General features: G+C 45.4%; 1 protein-coding gene across 2 annotated transcripts in view; it reads right to left on the bottom strand.

The window, feature by feature from the left end:
- Positions 1 to 624: 624 nt before the first annotated feature.
- LOC146177058 (uncharacterized) overlaps positions 625 to 22,396 on the bottom strand; it is a 29,750-nt gene continuing 7,978 nt past the window's right edge. For both annotated transcript variants that reach the window (XM_084583081.1, XM_084583082.1), the window contains exons 4-7: positions 21,818 to 21,930; positions 13,893 to 14,070; positions 4,177 to 4,313; positions 625 to 1,070 (exon numbers count right to left, since the gene is read on the bottom strand). In XM_084583081.1, coding sequence (XP_084439207.1) covers positions 643 to 1,070; positions 4,177 to 4,313; positions 13,893 to 14,070; positions 21,818 to 21,930 — 856 coding nt within the window. In that variant the 3' untranslated portion in view covers positions 625 to 642. The remainder of the gene's footprint in view (positions 1,071 to 4,176; positions 4,314 to 13,892; positions 14,071 to 21,817; positions 21,931 to 22,396) is intronic.

Here is a 22,396-nt window from a genome sequence, read left to right as displayed (position 1 = left end):
AATGTGAGGCAATGGAAAGTGTTGTGATGCAATTGCATATTGTTCTCGATGGCGTTTAAATAATACATTACTTGACTTCTACTTTTCATCTCCCACGAACCCCTGCAGCATACATTTAGTCGAGTTCACAAGGCGCAAGCTGCTGTCAGAGAGTTGTTAAGTGAATTCATGCAATAAAAAAAATCGTAACGTGCATCGACTGCGCAACTCCGCATTGTGAAATGTGAAACCACAAGCGAAAAGGGCAATCAATCAGTCATTGGCACTCCGTTCATGTGGCATATGTCAACAAAATATAGAAGAGAAATTATCTTTGAAGCAGTGTAACGATTTGGTTTTCATGACTGTCCATATTAACACGACAAAAGTACGTGGACCCGAATGTTATTTTTGCATGTTCTCCATGTCCATTGTCCGGGAAGCAAGTTTTCATATTAACGAGACGTAAATGCATGGAACACGTTTGGTCACCAGCAACACTGTCCATAATTCAAGTCATCCTTATTACCTGGGGTCGTATTAACAAGGCACAACGTATGCACACGCTCAATATTCAACGCAAAAAAACTTTCATTTTTCGCCTGCACCAGCCAGGTAGGTCAGGAAATCACACATTTGTTCCACTATGTTAGCGAACTCTTTTTATTCCCTCATGTCTTTGGGCAGGTCCGCGTTATCCGGAACCAAAGGAGGACCCCTGAATGGTGGCTCTTTACGAGAAGGTTCTTTGGATTCTCTGCAAGGATCATTACGGCGGCGGTCCCACCAAGTCCACCAGCTTCGTTGTCTGTTAACGACGACGGTGCCGGTCTTCACGAATTCTTTGATGCGCCCTGTCACGTGAGTGGGGCATTCTCTCAGCGGAAAGTGTCCGGCCCCCTCGTAGTAGATCAGCTGTGATTGCGTTAGCCACTCCTGGTTGTACCGAGCAACTCGCCTGGTGATGAATGCGTCACGCTGCCCCCATAGTATGAGAGTGTGTACATTGATCTTGCGGAAGGGAAGCTTGTTAAACTGATCGCTGTCGTTGTTGAAGGCGCGGTAGTAGTTTATTGTCCCTGTGAGTGCTCCTGCAATTAGAAAGCATCGGTTTCTTAAAATTTATCTTCTCCCATCCCGCGCGGAAGGCACATGACGAAAGCCTTGGCAGATTTTGTCTTCCTTACCCAAGTTATTACTTCGTTCTTTATTGTAATTAAGTGTGCTGTTTACTGGCATATTAGAGTTAAACGGCAATATGTTTTCTTTCGAGTGCAGATATGCCATGTTAAGGCCTCTTAGAATTATTATTATTATATTTAATCCTCCAAGAAATTAACCAGGAATAGTTTATCATATTTTAAGCGGTTAAGTCTAGAGGATAAACTCGCAAATATCAAGATTCCCTATTATAATTTACGTTTGAGGAAAATAAAAATATACAATAAAAAATGTGATTTGTCTTTTTTTTGCTTTCATAAAATATTTACGAAATCAATTATTGCTCATGTGCTTTCATCAAATTTTCTTAATCATATGCTGATTCCTCAGTGGTAAACCGCTAGAAGCTTTTTAAAAAAAAAAGAAATTCAGCTGGAAGTGAATACGAAGTGACATAAGAGTTTCGTATAGTTTCCAATGAATGTGCTATACTTTAGACATTTCACTTTCCTAAAAGAGTCGCTAATATTTAGTGATATCGCGGAATAATAGTGATGCAACAGAAGCACTTAGTCATTAATTACTTGAAAGATAAAGTGGCACATAGGCATGTAAATTGGCTTAAGCCACTGCTTCCTAAAATATCAGAAATATTTGGCTGGACACCCACAACCTCAGCAACAGAGTCAACTTCCACTACCTATCAAACGCCATTAAGTGACGGTCTTAAAACGTCGTCAATAATTGAACGTAGCCTTGCTTCGCTTCGGGGCAGGCCGCTTGTGGGATACACAAGTGCCAAAAATTACAAAAAAAGTCTAGAAAGACATGATTTGTTTCAACGCATCGTCGCGTTATACGTGTCCTGAACAACCCGAGGTATGCTAAACTCGGCGCTGTCTCTCCCGCGTACATAGCAGCCAAGCAGGCTTCTTGTACACCTTAAAATATCTATGTTTTCTACCGGCGTTACCGTTCAGCAAGAAGCTCTGTCAGGTGCTTGACACCTATCCCCTGCTTTGTTATTGAATCGCAGGATCGCATTTCTTTTTCGGCTCGCAGAAAATGCAACAGGTGGCATGAAGTAGAAGAGAGTGACATAAGTACTTTAGTTCCCCCAAACAGAGCGTGATCGTATGACATCAAGTTGAAAAGTAGGAAAGCAATGCAAGGCAGAACGCATTGATTGAACTTTGCATGTCCTATAACAAAAAACGAATATGATTCAGTTTTTTATTCTACTATGTGTCTTCATCTTCCTTTTATTGATTATATGTGGCGTACTACGCACGTTGTTCTTTTCAGTACTGTACACCGCGTGTTGCGATTCCTCCCTCGCATTGCTCTTCACGCAATCTGGGTTCAACACGACGAGATTACGGCTGCCAAACATTGCCGGGAAGATATTTTTGCAATTCTAGGGTGCGCAATCACGTCGTAGAAGAATGAGGTAGGGTCTACATCGTTTCTGCTTGCCCTACAAGTGCTGCGTTTTTAAATTCTATTTGGAGGAAGTGAGTCGGGGATGTGTGCCACAAGCCCACAACGACTCTCCGAAGTCCGATGCGCGCAAGGATGAAAGGAAGGGCTGGTGGGCTAGCCTGGTGGCCCTGTACTGTTGTCTTTAGGCCTAATGCCTCAGGAGCCAGGAAACGACACATACGGCGCATTGCAATCGGAGCGCGTACAACCGAGTGACCGCTTCGGGCTATCCTAGATGCTAGCTGAATCGTGGGGTGGGGTCTAGTTCTCCGCGAGCAAAGCACAGAACATCAAGCACACTTCCTTCTTTTCACCCTTAGCAGTCAGGTTTGGGATGCGATGAGCTGAGCGGCAGCTGAGGCTGATGTGAAAATTCCCCTCCTGTGCACAGCCCGTAAAGCACTATAGGCTCAATCGGCCGCTTTTGTTTTTTGTACCTAATGTGACGGCATTAAATGTGAAACTGTATTCTGACCGAAACTCGTCCATCCATCGGCTCATTAATTTAATTCCATTTGTATAATTCCAAGCATGAACGTAAACAAGCTCTTTAGCAGATGCTGTCAAATAATGATTATTTATGCCCCGCTGGTGCGGTGCAGTGGTTAGGGCACTCGACTACTGTGCTCAAGTATGCCGGATAATATCCTGGCCTGGGCTGCCGCTTTTCCCTAGGTGAGACACGTTAGGCACCCGTGTGCTGTGCGATATCAGTGCAGGTTAAAGAGCCCCAGGTGGTTGAAATTTTCAGAGCCCCCAACACCAGCGTCTCCCATAGCCTGAGTCGCTTTGGGACGCTACACCTCATAAACGTTAATGTAAATAGTTATTTATTTTCCACCACTACAAAAGTATAAGTGTGTGTGGGTGGGCCCCTTACAGCAGGAGATCAATATACCTGCCGCACTGCATATGGTTAGTACATATGTACATTTCTAAAGAAATGAGGAAAGCAAATGCACAATTTCTGAGCGCTGCACATAAGCAGACTCCTGACGACTCTCAGCGCCGCTTCGCGTTCCAGTCACCCTGCCAAACCGCTGTGCGAAAAAGAATGACAGTAAAATATACGGACGCACAGAATCGCCGCTCACATGCATCCATTCCCGCCCATTGAGCTTTTTGAATAAGCAGCGTGCTTCACTCGAGGGAAAAGGAAAGAAAAAACATAATACTCGTGAATCTGACGTATACTCGGTGTCACAAAGTGTCACGTGATTGCGCGCTCAGGACCTGCAAGAACATGTTCTCCCAATGAGGCCAGCACGCGACTTTTTTTACCACCAAATCAGTCGGCAGGCCCTCTCATGCAGAGTTCTGCCCCATGAAGCAACTAATCATGTATAGTTTGGAGACATCATAAACTGACAGCTCATCCGCGATTTGTATGGCATCTGACTCTGCATGCCACAAGCTAATATGATTTCTGATACAACCTCATTGAAAATCAAATACCTATCTTCAATGGCGTGTTGGCTCCTGTTGTGAGAAAACTATAATTTTGAGTCTAGCACAATCTTTTTGTACTAATCATTGTTATACTACGACACATACCTGGCTGCGAGTACACATACTTGTGGGCATATTCTTCTCTTTCCGTGAACCCTTTATGCACTTTGTCGAAGAACTGCAAGTCTTTCATGATGAGATATTGTTCTGGAACAACCGGACGCCGGAATGGGAGCATGTACCTGCGTACGGGACAAGAGCCTGTAGCAAACCTCAAGCAATAAGGCGGTAACATGGTCTTTTCAAAGCCATAAAGTTCTCCTTAAAATTGGTTTTGAATGGCTTCTAGGATTAAGGTATTGTGCAGAAAACATATTGCCGCGAACCATTCAAATCTCTATTTGTTGTTGTTTTCAACAGCCCCCAGCATTCCACCTTATCACTGTTATTGGATCGATAATGTACTTTGCGCTTGCTCATTGTCACGAGACGCGGCTTTATCATTTACCTCGTTATTGATGATGCTTTGAGATGTATTTCAAAAGATTCAAGCCACACGCTTGTGTTTCAACAATTTTCCTGGGTATAATATTGAACGTTTGCCGTTTATCTAGATCTTTCTTCGCCACATTTAAATTCAGCGCTGACTAATGAAACTGGCACTATTTGTTCGACGAACCCATTTGCTGCTACGCTGACGCCGAGTTGCTCAGTTCTTTTGCGGGCGCAAGTCAGCCCAATTAATTGTTCATTCAGTCCAACGCCAGTCACTTCGTTTACTGGTGCTGCCCCTTCGATAACCGGCAAGAATGCGAATCACCACGCACATGCGCTGTGAGCGCGAGAAGTGAAGTCACCTTTGCGTCGTCTGCTACAGCCTTCTCTCACGCCTTTCTTTGTGGAGGGGGAATATCTAGAATGCTAAATCGAAACTATAATTATAAACTGCATTCTACTCGCTGATATTTAGAAGGCGAGTATTTTTCATAATATATTGCATTCATTATCATTCATTTTTTTACTCTTCTGCATTATAGAGGAGATAGGGGAGGCATCTATTTCTGTCCTCTTTCTGCTTAAAGCTATGACATTCTCCTATTACTGCAGTGGGGCGATTATAATGTAGAAGACTAGGCGACCTGTCAGGGTGTTCTCCCTGCTTTGTGCTTTGTTGCGTCGCCGTCAGCTCGATCAGTACTTATTTTAATGTGATAGCTTTTACTGCCTCCTGCTTTGTGTCACCGAAACGCGTCACCGGAATGTGTGAGCAGAAAATATTCTTTGTGCCTCTCAGTAACACAGAAATTAATAATAATAAAGTCAATTACGGATAATTTATCGTAATAATAAGATTTATATTAATAGTCATAATCATAGTCATAATTAGTCTATGATCATGACTCTCCATGACTATGACAAACAACACTGTTATAATGCCTTAAGATGAATATGAACCACTATGACAATGCCAAGACTGACAGTTACTAACTTTGATAATGGCTTATCTTTATACTGCATAAATATGAATATGAATAACCATAGCTATAACCATAACAAACTATAATTATGAGTAACCAGTATCCTGATTACCAATAAAACATAGCTACCCATAAATAACAATCAATAGCGGCGAGAAAATATGAATATCTTTAGTCAATCATGGTTAGTCAGTTAAGGTTAGTCAGTTAAGGTTACTTATCATATCGCCGCGAAACCTTCAAAACTGTATTTGTTGTCTTTTAGCAGTGGTTAGGGGGCTCGACTACTGTGCCCAAAGACACGGGATCGAATCCGGGCCTCGGCGGCCGCTTTTCTGTGGAAGCGGAAAGCTAGGCACCCGTATGCTATGCGATGGCATGCTCGTTAAAGAACCCCAGGTTGTTAAAATTTCCGGAGTCCTGCACTACGGCGTCTCTCAGCCTGAGTCGCTTCGGGACGTTAAACCCCAAAACCAAACCAAGACTAACCATGACTAAGCGTATGACTGTGACTAGCCGTAAGTATGACTAACCATGCCTATGGGCAACCGTTTTCATAGTTTGTCATAGTCAGTCATCGATAGTGACACTTATGTTTAAGCGTAGTCATTTTCATAATCACAGTCATGGCTATTTATTCATAGTCAAGGGTACTTATCAAAATTTCAGTCGGTCAAAATTAGTCATAGCATAGTATAATTGGTCTGAGTGACGTTAATCACAGTGAACAGCAGGCATAGTCATGACGTGGTTAGTCAGAATCATAGACATAGATGGTCATATTCATGGTTTGTCATAGTCATCAATAATTGTAGTCATAATTGGTTAGTCATAAGTGTCGCTAGTCATATTCCTATTAACGGTTAGTCATGGTCATGATCATAGACTTAATTAAGCGTATAAATATAACACATAACCGCAAACAATGATTATAACCATGAATATATTATGACTATCACTAATGAAGACTACAACTAACATTTGTCAAGGCCATGGTCATATTCATAATGATATTCATGGTTAATAATAGTCATAGACATCAATATCAATAGTCCTAAATATTTTATAATCATAGTCATGGCTAGTAATGATCATGGACTAATTATATTGGTACGAGCTAAGGGTGCAGATGTGTCAGTAGGCTTAGGGTCATGCAGGCTGACCCAAGTGTGCTTTTAATCTTCGAACACGGTCTAGCCCGAGCACTCTGAGCGCGTCAATAACCTCTTGGTCGTGATTGCCGCCCTGTGCGGAGACCTCCATGCGACGATAAACCGGTGTCCAAACATGTTTGTTTCACACGTTCCTTAATCAGAGTCCGGAAAAATTTATTACTGGCCACAGTTTGCGTCCAAGGTAAAGCATTCATAAGAACCTGCCGGCATTCAAGCCGTTAAACAAACATGCACTAAAACAAACAGGTGCAGCGGTGGCGTAGCGGTAGAACATCCGCCTCGCATGCAAGAGGACCTGGGTTCAAATCCCAGTGCCCCGCAATTCTCCACCGGATGAAAAAAAAAATCCGCGTGTCGATGGATTTGCATAAACAGGTTTGGGGTGCAACCTGATGCCGGTGAACACCTCCGGCAACGCACTCTCTCACCAGAACAGGATTTGGCCACCCTGGTGCAGTAATTGGCCACAACCTCCTATGATAAGCTCCATAAAACCCCGGCCCTCAGTCACCAGCGGCTGCGGAACGACTGACCACGGCGGCGGTCAGACTTGTGACGCAGCAGGGGGTGCTAAGAAAGCCTGGCTCCGCTGGACAGGCCGCCATTGGAAACTGACCATGGCAACGTTTAATGCTAGAACCCTAGCTAGTGAAGCTAGTTTAGCAGTGCTGTTAGAGGAACTAGAGGGGATGAAATGGGATGTCATAGGGCTTAGTGAGGTTAGGAGGCCGAATGAGGCATATACTGTACTGAAGGATGGAAGGATGGGCATGTACTGTGTTATCGAGGTTTACCACAGAGGCGACAACTAGGAGTTGGTTTCCTTGTCAATAAGTATATAGCGGGTAATATAGATAAATTCTATAGTATTAATGCGAGGGTTGCAGGCATCGTAATTAGGCCTAATAAGCGGTATAAACTGAAGGTTATACAGGCCTATGCACCTACATGTAGTTACGATGACCAGGCAGTTGAAAGCTTCTATGAAGACGTAGAATCGGCAATGCGAAAAGTAAAGACGCAGTATACTGTACTAATGGGCGACTCCATTGCCAATGTAGAGAAAAAACAGGCAGGAGACAAGGCAGTAGGTGACTATGGCATTGGTTCTAGGAATAGCAGGGGGGAGTTACTAGTTGAGCTTGCAGAGCGCAATAACTTCCGAATCATGAATACCTTCATCAGCAAACGGAAGAACCGGAAATGGACATGGAAAAGTCCTAACGAAGAAACTAAAAATGAAATCGACTTCATAATGTGTTCAACCCCCGCCATTGTGCAGGATGTAGAGGTAATCGGGAAGGTGCGATGCATTGACCACAGGATGGTGAGGTCCCGAATTAGCCTAAATCTGAAGAAGGAACGCAACATATTAGTAAGAAAGAAACCCATTAACCAATTAGCGGTGAGGAGGAGTGCAGAAGAGTTCAGGATCTCGCTACAAAATAGGCATTCAGTTCTAACTGAGGATGGCGACATTACCCTAGCGGCAAGGAACAATACTTTCAGAGATATCATTACTGAGTGCGCGGTAGAAGTAGGCGGTAGGATAGTTAGAGAGGATACCGGTAAGCTGTCTAATGAGACGAAAGATTTGATTAAGAAACGCCAGAGTATGAAAGCCTGCAATCCAACAGACCAGATCGAATTGGCCGAGATATCAAAGCTAATCAATAAGCGCAAGGTGGCCGATATAAGGAAGTATAACATGGAGAAAATTGAGCATGCTGTAAAGAACGGGGAAGCCTTAAAGCGGTAAAGAAGAAATTGTGCATAGGGAAAAACCAGATGTATGCGATAAGGGACAAGGCGGGTAACGTCATCACTAAAATGGACAAGATAGTCAAAGTAGCCGAGGAGTTCTATACAGATCTCTACAGTAGCCAAAGTAGTCAGGACCGTAATGAGATTGGCGGTAGGGAAAAACAGTCAGACGTTCCACCAGTGACAAAGGACGAGGTAAAGAAAGACCTAGAAAATATGAAAAGGGGGAAATCAGCTGGAGAGGATCAGATAACTACAGATTTGCTGAAGGACGGGGGGGATATTGTGCTAGAAAAACTGGCCACCCTGTATACGCAGTGCCAGGTGTCATCGACGGTACCGGAACCATGGAAGAATGCAAAAATTATCCTCATTCACAAGAAAGGGGACTCTAAGGACCTTAAAAATTACAGACCATTCAGCTTACTGTCTGTTACGTATAAGGTATTTACTAAGGTAATCGCTAATAGAGTCAGGACAACCTTAGACTGCAATCAAACAAAGGATCAAGCAGGGTTTCGGAAACGGTACTCTACTATCGATCATATCCATTCCATCAATCAGGTGATAGAAAAATGCTCGGAATATAACCAGCCCTTATACATAGCATTCATTGATTACGAAAAAGCATTTGACTCAGTTGAAACATCGGCGGTGATGCAGGCATTGCGAAATCTGAGGGTAGACGAGCCGTACGTGAAAGTGCTGGAAGATATATATAGTGGCTGCACAGCAACCATAGTTCTGCATAAAGAAAGTAACAAAATTCCCATAAAGAAAGGTGTTAGGCAAGGAGACACAATCTCCCCAGTACTATTCACAGCTTGTCTAGAGGAAGTATTTAGAGATTTGGAATGGGAGCAGTTAAGGATAAGTGTAGATGGAGAATACCTCAGTGATCGGAGATTTGCTGATGACATTGCCTTGCTAAGCAACTCGGGGGATGAACTGCAAATAATGATTGATGACCTAGACAGAAAAAGTAGACAGGTGGGCTTGAAAATCAATATGCAGAAGACTAAGGTAATGTTCAACAGCCTCGGGAAGGAACAGCAGTTTACATTAGGTAGCGAAATACTGGAAGTAGTAGGCTAGTATGTCTACTTAGGACAGGTGGTAACCGCTGATCCGGACCATGAAAAGAAAATAACAAGAAGAATAAGATTGGGATGGAGCGCATTTGGCAATCACTCGCAGATTATGACTAGCAGCTTACCGGTATCGCTCAAGAGGAAAGTATACAACAGTTGCACCTTGCCTGTACTCACCTATGGGGCTGAAACGTGGAGGCTGACCAAGAGAGTTCTACTTAAGTTCAGGACAACCCAGAGGGCTATGGAACTAAAAATGGTAGGGGTAACATTAAGAGATAGAAAGCGTGCAGAGTGGGTCAGAGAAATAACTCAAGTTACCGACATTCTAGTGGAAATTAAGAAGAAGAAATGGACATGGGCAGGACATGTAGTGCGAAGAGAGGATAACCGATGGTCGCTGAGGGTGACAAACTGGATTCCAAGGGAAGGAAAGCGTAGCAGGGGGTGGCAGAAAGTTAGGTGGGCGGATGAGATTAAGAAGTTCGCAGGGGTCAAGTGGATGCAGCTAGCTCAGAACCGGGTTAAGTGGAGAAATATAGGAGAGGCCTTCGCCCTGCAGTGGGTATAATCAGGCTGATGATGATGATGATGATGATGATGATGATGATGATGATGATGAAAACATTCCCGCACGCATGCTTCAGTCTATCCAACTCCCACAAATGCCATTCGGCAAAGTATGCATGAACGTCCTGGTGCCCTTCCTCTGTCGTCGACGGGTCACAAATTGCACAAATAAATCCTAATTGCCACGAACTAGTTGACTCGCTTTGCTGAGCAAAGAACTACCAGCCAAGTGGCTCAACCCTTTGTGCCCGACGGCGCGCCGTCTACCATCATCCACTCACAGGGAAAGATATTGACGGTTCAGCTCCTAGGAATCTCTTCATGCTGAACAGTACTGAACATCAATGATCCAGAGCATACCTCCCGCAAAGAAATGACCTAAAAGAACGGCTAAACAAGGCTTTGGTGGACATGACTTCGATGTAGGTGGACGTTGAGAATACTACTTGGGATGAAATCTGCTTTACATAACATTCGCTTATAATATCGCGAGAATGGAAGCAACCTGTCTGGCCCGTTCCGTGTTGTGTACCGGATGGAGGTACTTGTGATGCTAAGCGCCATACTACCAAGCGACGATAATGAGATCTCACCAGACACTGGCCAATTTGTGAAACAAGCAGGGCAAGCATGTCAGCTAGCCCGTTTGCACATGAAATATCAATAAGTTGCCGATGCCCGATGTTGCAAACGTAGCCACAGGACTGTGAACTACGATCGGGCAATCAGGGGCTAGTCGGCCCCTGTGCGCCGCAAGAGCCTCTAGGAAGGCTCCTACACTGCTATTTGTGGTAGTACAAACTTCTCCACAGCGTCGCCAATGTCAACTACGAAGTAGTTCCTCACGGAACTGTGTCAGTGGGTCATCGGCGTCAGCGGCCCGAAATCGTGCACATAGTGAGGTTGAAGCCCTAATTTTTGCTTGACTTCATAACCGACGCTCTATTCGCCTCGTATTTCTTCGTTTCCCATGTGGCCCTGACAGTGTAGTGCTTCTTTTTTTAGTGAATGTGTAGCTATTTTTCTGTTTCTTTATTCTTCTTCCACGCAACTTTGTTTCGCACCAAGACAGTGCTTATTATTCTCACCAGGAATAATGCCATGTGCATAGCATCGTGCGGCATCCGCGCTGAGTCACAACGAAGACGGTGCGGTTATTGGCGCGTGAGCAGCGCTCCGGCTGGATCATGTTCGAAGAATAAACAAGAACGCTTCTTATGCTGGTCTTCAGCGGCATTACCACAAAAGGAAACGCCTAGGTTGAGAAGTCTCGAAACGTAAGTCTTGCACGATGTACTGGGTGGACCCTAGAGGCAGGGGGTGGCGTTGTCCGACTCAGAAGGAAGTATTGATGGCATCTCAACTAGTCTCACGACCCAAGAGACTACAGACGTGAGAGTAGGCGTAGGGTAATACAATCTCAGCAGAAAGCTTGGCTAGTTGATAAGTCATCAGTAATTAAAAAGACTAGCGCATGTAACTAGGACACAGACATACAAGAAGGATTCGTCCTGTCCTCTTCTGTGTCTGTGTCCTTGTTACATGTGCTAGTCTTTTTAATTAAGGATCATGCAGAGGTGCAGGAATGGACAGGCCGACACGAAGAGAAACGTAGTTTTTTTATTTTCAAACATGATCTAACTTGAGTGCTCCTCACGCGACAATAATCGCTTCGTGGTCGTTGTGCCCATCGCCGAGGCCGCGATAAGCTAGGCTCGTGGCACTATCAATAACTAATTATTATGAATATCACCATGAATTACTATAACTATAACTGATCAAGACTATAATTATCAATATGACTATGACTAAACATAGTTGCGATTACCGAAGACTGATTAACCATTGCCGTAGCCATGTCCATTATAACACATATTTACAGTTACTCATAATCGTATTCTATTCACGCCATGATTATTCAAAATCATAGTAATAATTAGTCGCCAATAGTTATAGTAGTAGAGAGAGCTAGCAAATGTATAATCATAGTTGCTGACAGCCATGGTTGTCATACTGATGCCATGGTTTTCTCACATTTATTGTCATAGTTACTCAGTCATACTCATTTTAGTTATATTGCAGAAAGAGTTAATAAATCGTGTTAATGGTTGTCATACTCATGGCACGGTTTTCTCACAATCCTTGTCATTGCTACTCAGTCATAGTCATTTTACTTATATCACAGTAAGGGTTATTCAATCCTAGCAATAGCCATATACAAATTTTGACTAATCATGACCAATAATAAATATAACAATAAATAACTTTTGTTATGAATAACCATGACTTCGACTATGTATAAATAAATGTTTACCATAATCGATGATGAGTGTCTGATTACATTGTTATCGATTTCTGAGGGACTGATAGGTGCAAAGAATGTTTTCAGGTCAGACGAAGCATGAGGCAATAAATGCTATCACATTATTAGAAGTGCTGGCCGAGTGCTACCGCAGTGCAATAAACCACAACGCCACGACAATGTCTTAAATGATTGCTTGGTCTTTCCCATTATGATGGTTCCACTGCAGCACCAGGAGAATGTCGTAGGTTCAGCGCAGAAAGTGAACGAGAAGTAGATGTCTCCACCATCGCATTTGTGGCAAGGATAAAATTGCATTAAAAAAATCAACAATGACAGCACTCTATGTTGAATAATACTCGCCTTCTATATACCAGCGAATAAAATGAAGTTTATAATTTCAGTTAATCCTTCTCATTTAGATATTCCACCTCTACAAGGCAAGCCTGGATAAGCGCCGCAGCAGATGTCGCAAAGCTGACTCCACCTTTCACACTCACTACGCATGTGCCTGGTGTTTACAATTCTCTACCGTTATTGAAGGGGGCGCTCAGCAGAGTGTTGTGGCCAGATGGCCGAATGTACCATTTAATAGAGGACATCACTCTACATCCACGTCAGTGCATAGTCATGTTCCGACGTGCCATTTTCACTATTTTAAAAGCCTCATTTTGTTGCGTGGTAAAGATATCAGCAACAAGTGAATTGATAATTTCTAGGATGGGACTGCACCGAAAGGATGGTCTGGAAACATATTGACAAATACACTTAGCAGAAGAGTGGTAACAAACGATTGACTCTAACGCGGAAAAATAGCGAAACGTTAAGGCTTTAAATGTTTCGCGGTTTTTAGGTTATACGCGTCGCAATGAACATGCTTAAATTCAGTATATCATATAATACAGCGTTGGTGCGTTCTTAGAAACATATTTTTTATATCTGCAAGCAATGCAGGACTAGGATAAATCTCTCACAGAAGCGAATCATCTTGCGCATTAGACAGCATCGGTTAATGCTGGTAATAGCCGCAGCAGGAGTGGTGCATTTATGAACACTTTTTTAGGCTGCAATTCTGTTTACTCTACTTTGTCATTCTCCAACTCTATTAGCAAAGACTAAGGGCAGAAATGCTACACTTTTTTAAAATTCAAGATCCTTGCCACCGCTTTATTTCCCTTTTGTAATCTCCCATGTGCTGCATGATACCTCTCGTTATATTAGCCAAAGTATCAATATTCTATTGGGCTCGCGTCGCTGATTTTTACTGCAATGAAATCACCGAGAACCACGGAAGTATTTCTCGTTTTGTTTTCCATTCCCTATAGTGGCATAAATAAGTGCATGCACAAGACAATGCGGAGGAGAAAAGCCGGTTAGTACGAATATATGTAGGTATATATAGGTTGATCCACACTAGTCAGAAAAGAAAAGACGAACTCACCAGGACATTTTCATTTGCGTTGGACTCTTAAAGAGTTGTTTCAGGAATGCTTTGGGGTGCATTCCATTTATGATGACCATCTTGTCGATCAAAGTCTCGTGCAGGGTAGCGAAGCATAGGCTGATCATGCCTCCCCAGTCGTGCCCGACTAGGACAACCTTTCTCTTGTGACCAGGATCTAGAATGTGAAACTCGAATTTATGCCTTTCGGAGCCTTCGACAAAATATCCGCGCCCGCCTGTCGCTTTCATAGAAATAATACATCTTTTCCATTTGTTTATTCTGCGTGCGTTTATAGTCATTATTAATTCCTTAACCTGTGGTGAATTATAGAGGCCTCCGATAGAATTGGGACAATAACATAACGCAAAGCATGAAAACGACTGTTTGACTTTGAGCAACGACAGTGGCAACAATAACTACTAAACAGGCATTTAGGGTTGCAAAATGTCAGAAGTGAAAACAGGCACGTGTGAATGTCTTTGTGTGAAATGAGCATACACAATACCATTCAGCACACGACTGACGCTACTTTTAACCTTCAGTGTGTATAAAGGATCATCTCTATATTCAGCGCTCTCGTCTCAAGATTAACCTACGACAGCGGTGTTCATGAACTCAATTTCAAAGGCAAGGACAGGAGTCCTGGGTATTGTAATTGCACTGATACACATCATTCCGTTAACGTATCTTACTAACGTGCGACTAAAGTAGCATGTAATGTATTTGTTTCAATCAGCCTACCAATAAATCAGCTGGAATTATAGCTTCAAAGAAAAGCACAGGTACGCATTACTCTTCATCCTTAAATGTTTCGCATAGTCGTTTTGCGCATGATGGAGCTCCTACGCAGCTCTCCATATGCTCGCCTTCGCTACTTTACTGGGATTGGCTTGATTGAATACCTTTTGCAGAAACCATAATTCACGGGCAAAGTCAAGATAAGCCTTGGCATTTAATGAGCTTAGAAGACTTCTGACACAGAGGGTTGCACAGGCACGTCGAATAACGAACGTCTACATATCACAGCCGTTGCCTCAAAGGCCGCGCGATCTACATTTCATGAATAATTCATAAAGACGAAGACTTTTTCTGTTATATGTGACACGCTCAAAGACGTCCCTAAAATAAGTTTTTGTACGTCTTGAATAGATTGTGGGCAGCGCGAAAACAAATCCGGCTTCGTTATATCGCCGGTGATTTTTAGAGCATAGGACCCCTTTTCCTAACGCAAATTCCAAGGTCATTTTCTTGCACCTTTGGCCATGAACCGCCGGAGCATGCCTGGCGCGAGCGCTTCTGACCTCGCCACTACCCGTTTCTTCTCTTCCTCGCCCACAGCATTATCCTGGGTTACTGAGTGATCATCCAGATTATGGACACGAAAGCTCTCCGCTGTGATACCACGTGACTGGGAGGGCGCCTAACTGCTTCGCTGGAGGTTGTTCGCTAAGCCTCGCCATGGTTCAGGTGCGTGCTGATTCGAGTGCGGCAGCGCTTCGCCCCAGGCGTCAAGCTGAGGCGCATCCGTGCTGAACAGACCTTACGCCTGGATAACTACGTTTAACGTAATAAGCTTCGCAATTTTTATCAGTATTCCTGGATATTTGAAGGTAGCATCTTTAACTTGTTCCAATTGTTCATTCAGGAAAGCTTCTATGTTCCGATTATTTACTAGATGTTGTGTTTCGGACATGTTATACAGGACTGAAACCAGCTTCGTGGAATTTGACTTACGCCTAATATTTTAAACAGCACATTCAGAATGCTTGCAAGTCGGCGCGCATCCTTTAATTGAAGAATATGGTCGCTATGATATGATGGTGTATTTGGTGGAAATTTATATCACACCTTTATTTACATACTGCCAACTGCTACTTTTTCACAGCCGGATTCCTCCTATTAGTTAAATATTGAGCACGACGTGGAGCGAAAAATTAAGCGACATAGTTTGACAGAGAGTACAAGAATACATACGAGATTTCATGTTAGCAGATGCCTCTCGCTAAAGGGTAGAAGGCGTGAAATATTCCACCTTTTTCGTAAAGCGCTGCAGTTTTTTTGGTGTAGCAAAACTTCCTCTGCTAAAGTTTGATTGCAAGCGCACCTGGTAAAAGCAGGTATGACATGTTTCAACGAGGCGCCAAAGGCTTGAATAAGTATATATTGTGAGCCTTCCGTGGACCTTCTTTCTTTTGTACATGCCATCATCATCTTCTTTCATTTGTACATACCATCATCATCGTCCCGCGGCGCCGGCTCTGGCGCGTGCCTGGGTTGGTGACCGGATTAAAACGCTGGACAAGGCTTCGCTGTCCTTGCCGCCACGACCTCGCCATCTTGACCTAGCCTTCTTCCACAAGTGGTGGAGGTGAGAATTGATCCCCTTGCGGTTTTGTGCCCTGCCTCTCGCTGGAGCTACGTTCCGGTCGCTGTTTACCGCCTGCCACCATCGTTATGTCTACCGAGAGCACCCACGAATCGGCAGGACCCTCTACCTCGACTGCACCCCCCCCCTCCGACTATGCCCGCACGACAACGCGACCCGCCGCTGTTCGCTGGTCGTCGCGACGAAGATGTCGATGACTGGCTGGACACCTATGAACGCTGCAGTAACTACAACCGGTGGGACGACGCTCTAAAATTTCTGAACGTTTCTTTCTACCTCATTGAGGTCGCCAGAACCTGGTTTATTAACCGCGAACCCCACACCACTAACTGGACAACATTCAAGCAGCAGTTCCGCCAATATTTCGCCGACCCAGCAGTTCGCACTGAGGTCGCGAAGAACAAGCTCGCCTCTCGTCTCCAAGGTCCCGATGAGTCGTACGCGTCTTACATAGAGGCCATACTTGCACTCTGCCGGCGTGTTAGTCCCACCATGCCGGAACCTGAACGCGTACACCACATCTTAAAAGGAATTAATTCTGTGGCTTATAATACCCTGACTGCCCAGAATCCTTCTACTGTTGACGCCATTATTGCGACCTGCCAACGCATCGACCAGCTGCAGTCCTCCCGATTGCAGCCCAGCATTGCTACTGGCCCGACCTATGCTGACCTTGATCTACGGGCACTGATTCGAGCCATCATCCGGGAGGAGCTCCAAGCCCTCAAGCCTGTCTGTCAACACGGGTGCGATCATTCTTCCGTACCTTCTAACGACGCCGGTCTACGCAACATCATTAAAGATGAGCTGGCAACAATCACGCGACCTACGCCGTCCGACCCTCCTGCAGCCCGCCAAGCATCGACTTACGCGCACGTCGCAGCATCACCCCCTCCTTTTGTTCCGCCGCCCCAACTGGCATCGCCCTACAACCACATCAACGCCGTGACGACGGCTCAGCCTACGCCACCCTATTACGCACCCTGGCGCCCCTCTCGCCCAGTGTGCTACTACTGTGGAATACGAGGACATATATCCCGCTTCTGCCGTCGCCGTATTCAGAACGAGCGGCGTGTTTATGACGCATTCGAAAGTGACGTACCCTCATATTATCAGCGACGACCTCCTATTTCCAGCCCACCTCGAAGATCATCCCCACCTCCAGAATCCTCGTCTGAGCCTCGTGGAACCCATGCGTCCCGACGTCGGTCCCTATCCCCATACCGCCGCTCAGTTTCCCCTCTCCGACCCGCAACAACTCTCCCTGTCCGCCATCAGGAAAACTAAGCGTTGCAGTTTCCGGAGGTCAAACTGCAGCCTGCGAACTTACCAAAAGTCCTCCAGATCGCCCGTATAATGTGATTTCTGTTTTCGCTGAAGGATTACCGGTCGAAGCATTGATTGATACAGGGGCTGCAATTTCTGTCATTCATGCTGATTTGTGCTACCGTTTGCGAAAAGTTACGACACCATATGATGGGCCTGAACTCCGTGGAGCCAATGACGTTCCTTTGCGCCCTTTAGCAAAGTGCACCGTACGAGTTGTTATTGACGGCGTCAGCCATCATGTGCAATTTGCTGTGCTCTCTCCATGTGCGCATCTGATGATTTTTGGATGGGATTTTTCGTCAGCCGCTTCTGCGTTAATTTCTTGTGGCGACCGTGTTATCCATATGACAGAGAGCGATTTTTCATCTGAAGTTTCTGAAAGACATCATCCCCTCGTTGCCGCCGCTGATACTGTTCTGCCTCCTCAGTGCGAAAAACTGCTTACCGTTGTTTCTGATCACATCGCTGACGGGGACGTACTCATCGCACCATCTTATCGTCATCTTGAATGCGGTATCGCCTTCCCGTCTAGTCTTGTGAGGTTCTGCAACGGCTCAGCGACAGTAGCGGCCACTAACACTTCACGTGAATCCCTCGTGCTCCGAAAAGGAACTTCTCTCCCCTACAAGGTGGATGTTCGACCTTTGTCCTTGATGGTGCTCACCACTCCTCTGCCTCAGCACCGTGTCTCGACAGACGTCTCTCCTTCTGTTCTCACAAAGACTATTAATCCTAACCTCACGCCGAACCACCGCCGAGAACTGCTGACATTGCTTCGACAACACCAAGCCATTTTTGATGCCACTTCCCCACCACTGGGACGGACTAGTGTTGCGCACCATCGCATCATTACTGAAGGTAACTCTATCGTTCGCCGACGGCCTTGTCGAGTTTCCCTCTCTGAACGAAAGGTAATTGAAGAAAATGTAAATGACAGGCTCCATTGCTATATTATTCGTCCCTCGACAAGTCTATGGTCCTCCCCAGTAGTGTTAGTTAAAAAAAGGACGGCTCGGTACGCTTTTGTGTTGATTACCGCGCACTCAACAAAATTACCCGCAAAGATGTATACCCAATGCCAAGAATTGATGACGCCCTTGACTCTCTCCAAGGCGCCGAATATTTCTTGACTTTGGACCTCCGCTCAGGTTATTGGCAAATACCTATGCACGAGGACGATAAAGAAAAAACCGCTTTCACAACTCCCGATGGCCTTTACGAATTTAATGTTATGCCTTTCGAACTTTCTAACGCACCAGCGACATTTGAAAGGATGATAGATACTGTGCTTCGTGGCCTAAAATGGAGAACCTGTTTATGTTACTTGGATGACATTGTCATCTTTTCGTCAACTTTTAACGACCATCTCACGCGCCTGAATGAGGTCCTCACGTGTCTCGCTTCAGCGGGCCTTCAGCTCAACTCCAAGAAGTGCCACTTTGCACAGAAGAAAATTAAAAGATTGGGACATCTAGTCAGCCATGACGGCATTCGTCCAGACCCTGAAAAAATCATCGCGGTCTTGAAATTTGCTTCGTCCACAACGGACTACAGAATTGCGCAGTTTTCTCGGCCTGGCGTCTTATTTCCGGCGTTTTATAAGGCATTTTGCAAGTATTGCTGCTCCACTTCATCAACTACTTAAAGCACGCAGCCCTTTCGTGTGGACTGAACAGTGCGAAGCTGCTTTTAATAACCTGAAGCACGCCCTCAGATCAGACCCTGTTCTTGGCCACTTCAGTGACAGCGCTCCAACCATCCTGCACACTGATGCCAGTGGTGTCGGTCTTGGCGCTGTACTTCTGCAGCGCGATGCAACTTCGCGTGAGAAAGTGATTGCTTTCGCCAGTCGGACTATGACTACAGCTGAGAAAAACTACACTATTACAGAACAGGAGTGCCTTGCCGTCGTCTGGGCTGTCCAAAAGTTTCGCCCTCACCTATACGGTCGGCACTTCACAGTTGTGACCGATTACCATGCTCTTTGCTGGTTGTCTTCGCTCAAAAATTTGACAGGCCGACTTGGCCGTTGGATTCTACGCCTGCAAGAATACAATTTTGACGTCATTTATAAATCGGGCAGCCAACACCAAGACGCCGACGCGCTTTCTCGCTGTCCACTTTCGGAATCGGCTTGCTGTTTTACTTCCCAATGCATTTCCACCTATGACCACAGCCGACCATCTCTTTCCCCGACGTATATCACAACAGTTTCATTTGACGACTCAGAGAACAAACACATTCTCCGCTCACAGCAATTAGCCGATGCCTACTGCCGTCCCATCATCGACCGCCTTATTGGCGCTTCGGACCCACCCAATTCACGGCTTCGCCGACAACTTCGCAATTTCAAGCTCGAAGATGGCATCCTACTCCGCTTCGTGTATTGCCCTGATGGAACTCGCTGGATACCAGTCGTGCCGCGTGTGCTTCGTCAACGTATACTGGCGGCTCTCCACGATGACTCTACTGCAGGTCACCTTGGTGTTGACAAAACCTACGACCGCGTGAAAAAAGGATTCTTTTGGCCTGGCCTATCTTCCAGCGTTGCCAAATACGTCGCATCCTGCCCTCTATGCCAACGTCGCAAACGGCCGACTTCTTCACCCGCTCGCCTTCTACAACCTGTTCCCTGTCCCGCCACGCCATTCGACGTAGTCGGCATCGATTTATATGGTCTCCTACCTCTCTCCGATGGGGGTAACCATTGCATTATAACAGCTGTCGACCACCCTACACGCTATGCTGAGACAGCACCTGTACCGACCGGTTCCGCTCAAGAAGTAGCAAATTTCTTTTTGCAATCAATTGTATTGCGTCAAGGCGCTCCTCGGGTGCTCCTAAGTGACCGCGGGACGGCCTTCTTATCGACAGTCGTTGCCGAAGTTCTTTACGCGTCATCCACCCTTCATAAGACAACGTCGAGCTACCATCCCCAGACTAACGGGCTGACTGAGTGATTTCACCGCACCTTATCGGATATGATCTCCGTGTATATCACACCGGATCATCGAAATTGGGACACTATTCTACCATTCGTCACTTTCGCCTATAACACAGCCGTACAACGGACTACCGGTTATTCTCCATTTTTCCTCGTTTATGGCCGTCCTCCCACTACAATTCTCGACGCTTCCTTCTTCTCTACGCCCGACTACTCCACATCGGTACCTACCCAGTTCTTATCTCGTGTGGCCAGATGCCGTCATCTTGCCCGCCTCAACACAGCAGCGTGCCAGGAAGACCGCAAGAGCCGCTACGATTCTACGCATCGCGTGGTCTCTTATCGTTCCGGTGACGAAGTACTGCTTTATACTCCACTGCGCACCCCTGGCCTTAGTGACAAATTCCACCACCGCTACCTTGGTCCCTACAAAATCATCAGCCAAACTTCTCCAGTTAACTACAAAGTCACGCCTGTTGATCCCCCAGCCGATCGACGCCACCGTGGAACTGAAATTGTTCATGTCTCTCGCTTGAAACCGTTTGTGCGCCGCGGTACATTGGTTAGTTAGGAGCGGCCAGGCTGGCCGCTTCCGACCCCCCGGGCAGATTGTGTGAGCCTTCTGTGGACCTTCTTTCATTTGTACATGCCATCATCATCTTCTTTCATTTGTACATACCATCATCATCGTCCCGCGGCGCCGGCTCTGGCGCGTGCCTGGGTTGGTGACCGGATTAAAACGCTGGACAAGGCTTCGCTGTCCTTGCCGCCACGACCGCGCCGTGTTGACCTAGCCTTCATCCACAATATATAGCATTTGCGTTCTTTACAGTGGTCGCCATCTGTCCCTTAGGCTAGTCGCTAACATAGACTACGCATCCGCTACGAAAAATTGAAGTCTATTCTCAGCCAGCGGTGCCAACGGGCCCTGTGATAATATCGGTTTTCGAATTCTGAGTCCAGGACCGCTGCGTAAGACGTTTGGCACCAAAACGTTCCTATTGTATACACATAGATTGTTGCAACACGGTCTGACATTAGTTCATTGGTATGGACACATATTCCTATCTTGGATGCATAGTTTTTGGATCCATAGTTCACTAAATCCCGAACTTTTCGCATGTTGATCTCGCACATAGAGCGTGGGAGTACTACCTTGGATTGATACTATTTTACCGTGGTTTACACTGGGCAAATCTTAAGCACAGCTCAGCTTTCTATTCAAACAATCTCCTAGATGTTTTTTTTGTGACGAATACTCACTTAATTCTTCAATCAGTCCTTTCACGTCCTCAATAAGCTTCGGCATAAGGTATTCAGCAGTATCAGTGGGCCTCGTGGTATTACCGTAGCCACGAAGATCAGGGGCCACAACACTGCGTAAAGGCCGCAAATGCAATGAGCCTGGTATTTCACAGCAAAAGCTCAGAATCCAGACATAAAGTCATAAACAACCAGGGAGTGTGAAATATCGTCATGCACGATGTTGCTCTAACCTGTAGCAATACAGCAAAGTGGGCAGGTTAGTATTGTATTGCGATAGGACGTAAGAGCGCAACGTAAACGCATGACTAGGTATAAAAATGGCGCAAGTTATAAATGCTGCCTTGACCTTCAGGGAACGCGCCACATATTTATTCGTACTATGAGTGATCTGACAAAACGATTTAACCAACAGGCAGCTGACTTCAATGAAAGGTTCGGCCAAGAAAGAGCTCACACTCGAGCTCCTGTTCATGCACTGAGTCTTGTCGCCACTCGCGCTTTCGTGCCCGGCCAGGGATACGAAACAATAGTTAGCTTCGGTTTCAACAGCTTCTTTGGATCTGTAGCAGAAGTTAT

This window comes from Amblyomma maculatum, chromosome 10 (genome assembly GCF_055883805.1).
Source record: "Amblyomma maculatum isolate TAMU_Amacu chromosome 10, ASM5588380v1, whole genome shotgun sequence".
NCBI classification, from domain to species: domain Eukaryota; kingdom Metazoa; phylum Arthropoda; class Arachnida; order Ixodida; family Ixodidae; genus Amblyomma; species Amblyomma maculatum.
The sequence above is the reverse complement of the archived record's forward strand: the minus strand, read 5'-3'. Positions and strand labels throughout refer to the sequence as shown.